The following is a 13,564-nucleotide window of genomic DNA, read 5'->3' on the forward strand; positions in this document are numbered from 1 at the left end:
GTAATGTCACAACTCTTTATAACAGTCATATAATAATATTTCGTAGCACGTATTTTATATAACTGACTTTCCTTTTATGTAATAAAATATTATATATTCTTTATAACAGTATTCACTATAGTAATAATAAATATCAGAACAAATAACGTTGTTATTATATAAGTAGCATTCTCTCTACACCATATAGTAACTACCCCATATAATTACTTAACAATCATTACTAACCTGAATAAGATTTGTTGCATAAGATCCATTTAATATTCTCTCTGTTTAATGAGAATGTTAGTATGTTACTGTTGTTTAGAGGGTCAAGCAGTTTTTCAATTCAATAAAAGAAATTAATTAGTAGTTTTATATAATTTCTAAAATACAAGGTTCGTTGAATAATGATAAAATAAATGAAATTTAGCTCTAACTCAATTTTATATAATTTCTAAAATACAAGGTTCGTTGAATAATGATAAAATAAATGAAATTTAGCTCTAACTCAATTTTTTTTTTAAAAATAGTTCAAAAAGTGAGTATTATTAACCATGTAAGGAGATAAATTATCATCCTACTCATCGATGTGAAATTACTAACCATACAAGAAATAATATAATTTCTTAGAGTTCATATTTTATGTACAGATAATATAAAGATTATATGATTAAATTTGGCTTTAATTGGATTTGAACCTGGTCTAAGGGTGGTATCTTTAACTTGTACCAGTAGCATAAGGGCACTACTGTGTTTTTCATAGGTGCACTGTTAACTATATCATAATTTATGCTAGTTTTTCAAAATAGATATACATATATACATATGATTTTTTCGAAAGTTAGTAGGTGCACGTGCACCCCTTCTCCAAAGTGTGGGTCCGACTATATATATATATATATATATTATAAACGTAGTATAACTTAAATCTAATTTTTAAATATACAAAATTTAAGAAATCACCGTTCGAGATACACAGAAAAATAGGTCAATTATTGATTCTTGCCAACCGTATTATGTATGAATGTGACAAAGAGGAGTAATATAAACAAAAAAGAAAAAGAAAAAGAGAGAATTAAATAAAAACAAAAAAAATATTCAATTCATGTATAAATACAAGAAAAAAAAATTAAAGAGCTCACTCATCCCTAGTTAATTATGTAAGATTTTTAAAAATTATAAAGTCTAGGTCATTTTATTTCGCTAAAATTTTGTAAAAGATTTACTAATATTTTATTTGAATACTGCTGTTTAATCTAGCTTCAATGTAATATATATGAAGTAATATACTTACACAAAGTTGAAGTTCAAATATTTGTGTTCAAAGTTCAAGTAACAATGGTTGAAGTATGTACATATATATTCGAATATTACAAGATGGTAAAGTACCACTAATACTCTGTTTGGATCATTGTTACCCATTGTTTCATAATGTACTGTATTGTATTGTACTCTATTGTATTGTACTGTATGGTAGATACAATGTTTGGCTAGACTGTATTGTTTGTTGCTGTTTAATAACATTTTTATTGTTTGGTTTGACTGTATCGTACTGTATTGTAATTTATAAATTTACTAAAATATTTTTAATTATTATAGGATAGGATGTTTGACTACAATTAAATAATATAGGGTAAAGGGTAAAAAAGTATTATGAAACATTATGACAGGATATAATTGGAAAAAGAAATTAAGTAACAATGGGAACACACCAAATCGGTTGTTCCATAAAATGGGGATTTTCATCGTTACGTAACAATGAAATTTAACAATCCAATATAATACATTTTAAGTAACAATCAAAACAAACATTGTAGGTATGGTAACGATACAATACAATATAATGGGTAACAATGATCCAAACATAGTGTAACTAGTTGATGGCCCAATTTTTTTAATTTTTTTTTGAAAGAATATTATAAGAACTTCAATTATGAGCTTAGCAAATTAACTCTTACTTCCTCCCATGTGAGTTATGATAATATATATAATTGTTGCTATATTATATTCCGTGACAATAATATATATGAATATTCATAACTAGCATTTTATTATATAAATGTTGCTAAAAGTTTTAGCTACTCTGAATATAATGACGTTAATTCAGTTACCTCTAAATATTTAAAATCTATTGACACTAGATGTATATTTTGTTGTCATGTCATATGTACGGTTCATAGTTGTTAAGATTGAAATAAATTATAATTTTTTCATATAATTATTTAACCTATAAAGTGTAGAAACTATGTCTTCTTAATTATCTCCTACACACATGCCATCTATTAAGGAAACAATTAACTTGAGAGCAATCATCAAAGCGCACGATCAACCAACTAATATAAATCATATAATTAGAAGTTAATTTGATTATCTTCTTAATTTGGCTATAATTCTAAATAAATGTATTCTCAAGACACTAGAATTGAAACGAAAGGAGTAATAATTGAGAAATTAACCTCTTACATATATGATACAAATGACAACAATTACAACCTTAATTCTAATGCTACTTGCTAACCAAATAATAGGACTTAATTAATGATACAATCTTGATAAATTCTTACAATAGTCTTTTTGATAGTAAAAACAACAACAGATGTCCCTGACGCTATTTCTGTAATAGAATGACCTTTGATCGAATTATTATTTCTCATTAATCATAAAATCAACAAGCAAATCATCACAACTACTCGACATCTTCACTTCAACAAATACAAGATTATGACAATAATTTCCCACAATCAAAATCACCCATTTTTACCATAGTCTCAATAGTAAATTGAGCCAAGAATTTCTCCCTTAAGTAACTAATCACTTTCCCATTACTTTCTTGTGCTAAACCAACCAAATATGAAGTACTAATAAGGTTAAAAATCCTCCATTTTCTCTCTTTTGCATATTTCTCTAAACCAACTTCAATTATTTTGCATAATTGATCATCATCTTCTAAATTTTTTGCATAAATAGCCTCTGAAATGCATCTTGCAAGAACAACATTATCTTCTAATGTTGAACATCCACCTTGACCAATATCAGGTGTCATTGGATGAAGAGCATCACCAACTAAACAAGTGTTATTTTTGACAATATTTTCTTTCATTAAAATGTTCCATGGGGTTCTTAATTTTAGTTTTGCACAATATAGGCTATCTAGTGAAGTTCTTTCAAGGATATTGTAGGCTTCTTTTGAAACATTGTTTGCTAAACTTAGCACAAATTGCTTCATTTTTGTTGGACTTCCTTCAATTTTTTCATCATCTTGAGATGTACATGCAATTCAAAGGGAAATTATTAATTAGTAAAACTCATATAAAAGAAAAAGAGGTGCATCCACCATATTCATGTTTAATTGAGAATGAAATATTTGAAAAAAATAAAGATTTTTGGCATATACCAAAAGTACCCTTGGCACTTGTGATATTAAATATGTTATTTGTCCCAATTTATCTGTCACAATTCGATCCAATATAAAGTTTAAGAGGAAAAAAGGACTTTTGAAAATTGTGATTTAATATTCTTATTAAAGGTAAATAGAAAATTAAAAAAAGTAACAAACTAAAAAAGAAAATATGAGTGTGTGACACGTAAAACGAGACAGAAGGAACATGTCATAACATTTCTATGATTATAACGTGCCAATGATTGACTCTCTAAATTTCATATGTATCACATAAATTAGATAGAAAGATCGACATATATTGGACCCCTGATGATACAGACGTTTAGCGTTAAATAACTTTTCTATGACGATTGATTCTCCAAATTCCAACTGTATCACATAAATTAGATAGAAAGATCGACATATATTGGACTCGTGATGATACGGACTCCGATATAATAGAGATATATACATAGAAAACAGAAGACTTACAATCTACAGCAGATGGAGTAAAAGTGCAAAACCAGTACAAACTTTTGTGATCACAAGGAAGAAAACCAATACGAACTCCACCACCAAAATAAGCACAAAATTTGGGCTCAAATCCATGGGCTTTTGGATACTCAACATATCCTCTAATTGCTGAACGATTTGCATCAATTGGTTTTGGGAGGCCCATCCACTTAGCCACCACTGAATTCACACCATCACATCCTATCAACACCTAAAAATTCAACCTTCGATCAGAATTTTGAGTTTATGAATTTTGAATACAGAAAAGAACAACTTAATTAGTGAGTCCTCAATAACATGGATATTAATACAAATACAAAGTTTTGGCTATAGTTATTGAATTATATCAAATCTGTAACTAAATTTCTAACTCCGTCCCTGATTTTCTACCATTAACTTAAGTTTCTTTAGGTTAAAATTTCATGCATGGGACATTCACATTAATATTTTTAAAAAATTTTAAAAATTGAGCTTCCATACATTAATGATGTGGAAAAATCTAATTTGTAATCAAGCCAGCTAAAAAAAATGACTAATCTAGAAAATACATTACTAAACCTATTAGAACATGTTAAATCACACTAATCGTAATTATTTTATACATATAGATCATCACAACGTGAGATTTAATGAGCCAGGGGTCTATCGAAAATACCTCACCTCTAAGGTAGAGACAACACTCTATTCTTTTCCAAACCCTACATACATAGAGCTAGATTGTATATGTTGTTATTGTTATACTACATGAGACTTGATATGAAGATCATAATACTATATTATAAAAATTATTTACGCTATCGATATAAAAACAATATATATTTACCTTGGTTCGAATAATAGTTTTGTCGGCAAGATGCACCAATTTGTATAGTCCAGATTGTTGAATGGAAATAACACGAGATAAATATTTAATAGTTCCTGGAGGCAATTCTTTTTCTAAAGTCTCCACTATCTCTTGCCTTTTTATACAACGGCTGTCATAATCAATTCTGTAATATTATAAAAGTTAGTGTAACAAAAAAAAAACATTAGTTACTATAATATAGGTCGATTTTACGTGACATAATTTGAATCAGTATGAAATTCTTGAAATTTATAGTCAAAACATGTTATAGTATTTATGTGATTATCATGTATTTTTAATACAGATTAAAAAAAAAATGTATCGAAAGTCGAAATAGAAATGGATTTTAGGTAGCTTACGGTTTGTTATCTGCCTCAAGGGAAATTTCAGCAGCAGGCAAGCCTGAATTTGCTGAAAATGCTTGAAACCTATACAAGAAAAAAGTTCATTAATATACTCCATCCGTCCATTTTTATTTGTCATGTTGCGCTTTCAAAAGTCAATTTGACTAATTTTCAAAGTTAAATTAGATTACATTAATTTGATAATTTTAAACAAAAAAAAACAGATATTCAAAAACTATACGAAAAGTATTATAAATTGCAATTTTTTACATATCAATATGATAAAAAAATACTCGTAAAATGTTAATCAAAGTTTTTATTGGTCGACTTTGAAAAAAGAAATTATAACAACTAAAAGTGGACAGAGGTAGTATCAAAGTAAGATATAATGCGAATTCGATAATCGCATAAATATTTAAAAAAAGTGTGTGATCATATTATTTAAACATTTAAATTCTTTGAGAGAGTGCATTTCTATTTGTTTAATTTTGTATTTAATTAAGGGAAAATTGTATATAATAGCAAACTATTAATTCAAATTAAATGCTATAAATATAGTTTGATTTAATTGTACCCCATAGCAAACTATTGCTATTTAACCTCTCTCCTGGTGAATCTCCCTCGCCACTCTCATTCTCTCCCTCGCCTCTCTCGTTTTTTTATACAAACGCAAGTGTATAAAGTGCGTTTGTGTTTGTATAAAGTGAGAGAAAATTGTATATATACATATATTTTCATTCCCCTCTCTCAAATCTCGCCTCTCTCACTTTATACAAAAATCGCAAATTGTATAAAATGTGTTTGTGTTTGTATAAAGCGAGAGAAAATTGTATATATACATATATTTTCGTTCCCCTCTCCCCCTCTCCTAGATCTCGCTCGCCACTCTCCCAGATCTCGCTCTCTCACTTCCCTCTCTCACTTTATGCAAAAACGCAAATGTATAAAATGCGTGAAAATTGTATATATACATATATTTTCGTTCTCCTCTCTCCCCTCTCCCAGATCTCACTCGCCACTCTCCCAGATCTCACTCGCTCACTCGCCTCTCTCACTTTATACCATTGTTCTTTTTGTATATGTATACCAAAGCAGATTATACAACTGCTTTCTTTGTATATGTATAGCGAAATATACATATTTATGTTTGCTATGGAGCGCAATTATGCAATGTTTGCTATAGCATACAAATATGAATTTTGTGTTTGCTATATGTGAAAGTTGCTCTTTAATTAATGGCCTCCCTTAAGTGGGCCAGGCTTGCTTCTTGTGATGATGAAATTCGAGCCCATATTTTCTACCTGTTCTAATGTATTAAAGTGTAGAATAATCTCATCTAAAATCATAAATCGTTAACTTCAATGCACAAGATAACAATATTATGGTTATATATATATATATATATATATATATATGTTCAAATTCCAAATTCGTGAATCGTGATAAGTAATATAAGTTTACTGAAATGGTAAGTACTTCATTTTTACGTTCGAGTTCTGGATCAATATAAAGTCGCTTTTTGATAGGAAATTACCCTTAAAGTGAGACTTTTTCCGACACAAATTCAAATTAATCGTACTTCAAAACAGGTAAACTTACCGAGTAAAGTGTATGGAACGTTGTCTAAGGGAGTCTCCAACACCAAGAGCATCCAATGCCCTCCAAGCATTGGTCCACAAAGCAAGTGCAAATCCTGATGTTCTCAAAGAATCTGATGATTCCAACACTATGCTCCTCACTCCCAACCTAAATTAACGATTTACACGATTAGATCACTTAAAAAATAACTCAAAATGACTTTATTTCATATACAGGTTAAATCATTACATATACTATCATTGTATATATCTTAAATCGTTATAACACAAATACGCTGGTGCAATGCCCTAAAATAACACGTAGGTGCCGAGCCACATAATACTCATGTTGCTCCCTTTTATGTCGCATTATTTGATTATACATTTTTAGCAGGTACTAGATGTACCATTAGAATTTGCGATCTTAAATACTATACAATATTATTTCGATTATTAGAATATATTTAGTACAAGATTACCCCTTTTAATATGATTTTTTGTATATACCTGTGAAGTCCCAAAGAAGTAGCAAGTCCACCAATTCCAGCACCAACTATGACAATATCTTCATTTATCTCCATGCTAAATTTGGCTAAAAGTAATATTATTCCTTGCTCTATTTTAATATATAGTTCTAAACTGAAATATTTGAATACTAAACTTTGAGGGACATTCTCTATATATAGAGCTGCAAAAATACTATACTATAGTCTTTATTTATTTGTTAAAATATAAATATATATTCAAGTCAAGTAGTCAAACCAAAATGGAAAGATTCAATAAGTTTATTTTTCCCACTTTTTAGAACGTTATGTAGAGAGGGGTCCAACAAACAGTGTAAATGAAACGTACATATCAATTACCTATATTTTTAAGTCTCAATTTACGTGATATTTTTTAAAATTGGCCAAATTAGACGTCTTCTACGTTAAATAGACATGAAATTGAACTAATAATATATAGTATTTTAAAATTGACTAAAATTTTATTTTAAAATCTTTTGTTTTTTGAACTATATTAAAAATTATAATATTTTAGACTTTGAAAGCAATATTTTACCTTATACAAATCTTACTTAAATTATGGTAAATTAAAAAATTAAAAATATTAAAGAATGAGGTTCGAGATTTTTTTGAATAATTTTTTAATCTTTTTATATGATGACGACTCCTTCAGAAAAACAAACTTATTTCAAGTTCTTTTTCCCAAAGAAGTTTTGATTGACCATCCATTTTTTTCTCAAAGAAGTCTCGCTTCAACTGCGCGTCCGACGAATTATCTACTTAAAATGGACTGATTGATCAACTTGAACAGATCCATAACATGCTTCCATCTATCCTGAAAAAGGCGAGAGTTAAGGTAATAAGGATTGTTCAGTGATTGTACCTCAGATATTTTCAAATTGAGATTCTTGTATTACTAATTCAACAGTGTTGAAACTGGATGCTCAAAATTATTTTAGATACGGAAAGACAATTCGAAAGGAATAACATTTTTTATCATTCAAATAGATATATTTTTTTAATAATTTTATTTTTTTTATTTATAATTTTATTACTAATTGATAAGGGCCATATAACCCATATAGGAACCTCATGGAGTGACGTTACGTCCACTAATATTGCTACAAAAAAGTGGCTTTTGAAAAGACTTTATAATTTGATTGATTAATGGGTCAATCATTTCATACTTGGTACTTCCAAGTTCCAATGACTTGCCATGAATTCAGTCAGAAAGTTAACAAATCATAAACACAAATAGTTGAGTTTAATCATACCATTTATAGTTTTAATCATAGAAACTGTATTTAAAAGTAATTAAGGTTGTTAAAGAGTAGCTTTCATCTTCAATCAAGATGCATGCAAAGAGTAATATGCATGCCTTTTTACGTGCGGATCTAATTATTTTTAAAAAATTTAAAGAATTTAACTGCGTAACTTATTCATTTTTATAATGAATGATATATATGATTGTCTCATAAGAAAATTTAACTTATCAAAGAAAATATATTTATATTTATTTAATTATAATTTCTATGCAACTTTTCTTTTTTTATGATTCATTGCTAAAATTCATGAACTAATTCAAAGATTCATTGTATGCGATCACTTAAGTTATAATTATTGAGAGTAATGACCACTAAAGGTCCTAAATTTTTTTATTTTTTTTTGTGTATCTCTTCAAGCTATCGATGAAAATAGTAAATTGACTTATAAGACAACAGCTTATAAGTCAGCCTGTTCGATACCATCACTTTGTCATCTTCATCTCATCAAGCCATCGATTTACGATAGTAATTTATGGTGTTCATCCCCAAAGACACTTTTAACATGTTTTAGTAGTCTACTTAGATTAAATATGTAAGCATCACACCAATAAGAGTATCATGATCTACACTTTATATATGTAGCTTTTATTTCATATATATGAACTTTCAATTTAGAATTTTATTTGCACACTCAACAAAATAGAATGATAGTTTCGTCATATGCCATGACCATACACAATAAATATATAAATCGGACTAGAAATATATATATAAATAAAGTTGAAAGTTTTCAAACTTTATATTTATATTAAATTCGCACTCATTTTAAAGAATGACTTATGAGTGGTGCCGTGCTTCACACTCCATAATTAATATAATGCCTTTGAATCACAAATGATCATATAATAACTAATTAAAGTTGTTAAAACTCTTTAATTATGAGATAAATAACTATTAAAGTTAAACATACACTGATGTGTACTTTCTTTATTTAATTACGTGTCGGTATTCTTTTTGAGTTATATATACTTCGGAAAAGGGTCAAAATTGCCCCTCAACTATGCGTAATAGACTACTTATATCCTCCATTACATTTTGGGATCAAAAATACCCCCGCAGTTATCCCAGGAGACTACAAATACCCTCAAGAATTAACACCCCAATTTTTTAGTGACGTGGCAAGCCACATGGGACTAATCCCTCCACCTAAGCATTGCCAACTAAAATTCACTACAAAAGAACTTGACTTTTAGTGGCGACAAAGTCGCCACAAAATTCCAAAATATTGCCACTAAAGGTTATGAATGATTTTTAGTGGCGACTAAGGCTCCAACAACCATTCGCTAGTAAAACCTATTTTTTCAACAAAAAAATATGATAATTAATTTTCGATTGCGACCTAATTTTCTAAAATAAATAACTTGCAATATCCATATTAAAAACATCCAATATTATTACGAAAAATAATCAAAATTACTTCTCGATTCAAATCTCCTACTATATATATATATATATAATGCATCATTGTACATTTTATACATTTACATATGACATAAAATAAAACATATAGTGTCTTCAAACTCCTACTTAATCGATATCATATTTGGTTTTTTAAAAACAATGAAGAAAAAAACACAAAATTAGAATTTAATGTTAAAAACTTTTAGTGACGATTTTTTGGGCTTTTGTGGCGACTGTTGTTGCCGCTAAACGTCTAGTTCTTTTGTAGTGAATCCTAGTTGGCAACGCTTAGGTGGAAGGATTAGACCCACGTGGCTTGCCACGTCAACAAAAATTTGGGGTGTTAACTCTTGAGGGTATTTGTGGTCTCTTAGGATAACAATAGGGGCATTTTTTATCCCAAAATGTAACGAAGGGTATAAATGGTCTATTTCATATAGTTCGGGGGCAATTTTGACCCTTTTCCGTATATACTTTCACTTTATAAATTTTTTATCGATTTTTTGTTAAATAATTAAGTGAAATTTAATTAACATGATAAAATATAGATAGTATTATTAAATAATTGTTAAAAAAGCATACATATCATATAATTGGGGAAAAGGGTTTGAAAAATACTTCAACTTTGGTCGAAATTGTTGTTACGATATCAAACTTTATGGAGGACCTTTTACCCCCTGCACTATTTAATAGTGTATTTTAAAGGTATATATGTGCCCACGTGGACACATTACTATTTATAATTATGCAATTTTTATGATGTCCACGTGGGCACATATATATCTTTAAAATAAATTATTAAATAGTGCAGGGGTAAAAGGTCCTTTCCAAAATTCGATATTATTACAACAATTTCGGTCAAAGTTCGGATATATTTCAGACCTTTTTCCCTATAAATTGCGATCAATTTATATTATTTCTTGAATATATTAAGTTGCATCTCTTGATTAGGACTTAGGTTTGATCTTTATCTTCACATTAATTATAAATAGAGATAGATTATGTTAATTGTGTTCCATTTTCTTGTGTTCAAATTCATTTAATCTACTTTTCTTCTTCTGATATCTCTTTTTTTTTTTTTTTGTTAATTGTTAATTAATAAGTATTAATTTTTGGCTTATGTCTTTCTAGTAGCTTTGCTGCTAGTTTTGCGGTCACTTTTAATTATATAGTTCTTTAAATAATCGCTACACTTCTCAATAAAATAAAAAAAGTAGTAAATAGAGGGATCGAATTGAATTTGGATAGGTAAAAAAGAATTGAGTTAAATGAGCGGATTAATAACTTGTTCAAAAATTATTCAGGCTTGAAATGAATAGAAAAGTAGGTCAAAATCCAAAATGCCCGATTCTTACTAAATATTATTATTATTGTTGTTGTTGTAGACAACGAGCTTAAATCCAAAAAAACATCTATATATTAGCCTTTCGTTTATTTTCATTACAAATTAATTACACTTTTTAAGAAAAATTACTTTAAAATATTTTTAAAATTATTTAATCTTACAAAAACCCGTCATTATATACATACTTAATTATATGCATTAATCTATCAGTCTAAAAGCTCGTACGGAAGCAAAATGTCAATTACCATATATTTGCCACAATTAATATTTTTTTTAAAAAGATAAAAAATAAAAAATTATTAGTGGTTAAATAGCTTGCTTTTGTTTTCAATCTTTTAACTTTTCTTATTTTTTAGTATTTTATTTTTTCCTTTTTAGTCTTCTCTTGGTCGTTCAATTTCTTTTAAGTCTTCTCTTCATCGTTTACTATGTTAAACTTTTATTCCTTTTGGAAATTGAAGTAAGAACTCAAGCCTCCAATTTCTTGTTTTTTCATTTTTGAGGGTGATTTTTAAATTTTTTTGGTTTCCATGACATAGTGGCTTGACTAGTTAGGACCCATGTAGAGAAAACATTTTTTATTAAAAATAAATAAATAAATACCTTTTCAGAATTCAAATTTGAAATTTCTAGTTAAGGATGAAATCTAGGTTGTCCTATCTATGGATTCAGCAGCAGTTTGAAAAGTTGCCCTATTCAGGAATCTCCGGAACTATGCTTATTTTCAACTACCCGAAGCATTTCGTCGATTACTATGCCCTTCCTCGTGCCTAGGATCCACCATAAGGCTTTCCTCATTTGAACATCGCCCTTCACTTTTAAGGTTATGCTTTCTAAAGTGCTGCTAAATGGATGGATCTTATCAACGTTCATGATTAATGATAAATTAAATCATAAGATCAAACCGTCGAATAAAAAAAAATTGGACGCTATCATAGCTCCTACGTAAATAAGTAGTTGTGTAGCAGCTACAAAATAGGAGTTAGATAGAATATAGAATAATGATAAGTGTGATTTGTGTTAAAGTGTAGGCACAAATAAGACATAAAACAAATAACGAAGATTTAAAATTTAGATAAGTGAGCCTTGCTGAAGTTGTTGAACATTTTTGTTCATCCGTTGATAGGTTTGATAATTAAATTAAAAGCAAGAATAAATGGAAAATAAAAAATCAAAATCCCAACAAATGTTGAACTTCAATACATGTAAATCCTGGTTTAACCGACAATATTGATAATTATGATCTTCACTTACAATATTTTAACTTTTATCAAACATTTTTCATGTACAAACATAATTTCAACTTTCGATTATTATACTTTTAACTTTAACTTTAACTTCAACATTATATAATATCTTTAAGCTTCAATCACCAAATATCCAAAAAAAATAAAATGGTAAAGCGCGAAAGAAAACCAATTTGAAAATACACCAATATAATTTAAAACTAAACATACAAAATAGAAATAATCAAATGATATTTACAGAAATGTGTCCTTTAATTTTACTTCAACTGACGTTTATGTCCTCCAATTTTGGATGTGCGCAAGTAAACACTTAAATATCTATAAATTTGAACAAGTAAACACACATGTCCTACGTGACATAGTATACATAGGATGCTACATAAGATTTGAAATCGTCACGTAGAGCACTCAGTGGCGGAGCCAGGATTTTCAATAAGGGGGTTCAAAATTCGAAGGAGTAAACATACGAACTAGTCTACAGGGGTTCGACATCTATTATATATATCTAAAAAATAATTTTAACCATGTATATATAATAATATTTTCCGTCGAAGGGGGGTCGGATGACCCCCTTAAAGACATGTTGGCTCTGTCCCTGAGAGCACTCATGTGTCTATTAGTTCAACTTTATATAAGTTTAAGTGTTTACTTGTGCACACTCAAAACTAATTAGAAAACACATATATCAATTGAACTCAAATTAAATGACACGTTTGTTTTATGTCTGATAAAAAAAAACCACCAAAGTGATTATTGAACCACCACTAGTGGTGGGACGTTAGGCATAGACCCATTCACCTTTTGTGTTTAAAACATGTCAAGTATGCTTCTCAAAATTAGGGGGAAAAAAATCAAACATAAAATTTATTTCGAAAAAAAAAAAAGTAAAGAAGAAAGTAAAAGCATTAGCTACCCAATTAATTTCTTTTTACAAAAAGGTTGTGACATTATATTGCCAAATGACATGACATCAAATAAAGTGGTGAGACAATCATTAAAGGACGCGGTCGTTGAAGTTGCTTCTTTCTAAATTAGAGCACTCAAATTATAATTTTGAATATGAAAAATCATTAATAAAAAACGTTTTTCTTTAAATGACGTTCTACA

The 13,564-nt window shown here is 28.6% G+C and overlaps 1 protein-coding gene across 1 annotated transcript; it reads right to left on the reverse strand.

The window, feature by feature from the left end:
• Positions 1 to 2,615: 2,615 nt before the first annotated feature.
• Positions 2,616 to 7,283, reverse strand: LOC125819990 (monooxygenase 2-like). The gene is made up of 6 exons (XM_049499402.1): positions 7,144 to 7,283; positions 6,659 to 6,805; positions 5,075 to 5,143; positions 4,695 to 4,860; positions 3,851 to 4,082; positions 2,616 to 3,237 (listed from the first exon to the last, which is right to left on the reverse strand). Exons 1-6 carry the CDS (start codon positions 7,215 to 7,217, stop codon positions 2,699 to 2,701), a joined length of 1,227 nt encoding a protein of 408 aa, XP_049355359.1. The 5' UTR covers positions 7,218 to 7,283; the 3' UTR covers positions 2,616 to 2,698.
• Between the last annotated feature and the right edge of the window lie 6,281 nt (positions 7,284 to 13,564).

This window comes from Solanum verrucosum, unplaced genomic scaffold, assembly GCF_900185275.1.
Source record: "Solanum verrucosum unplaced genomic scaffold, falcon-dt-bn FXZP01000229.1, whole genome shotgun sequence".
Classification (NCBI taxonomy): domain Eukaryota; kingdom Viridiplantae; phylum Streptophyta; class Magnoliopsida; order Solanales; family Solanaceae; genus Solanum; species Solanum verrucosum.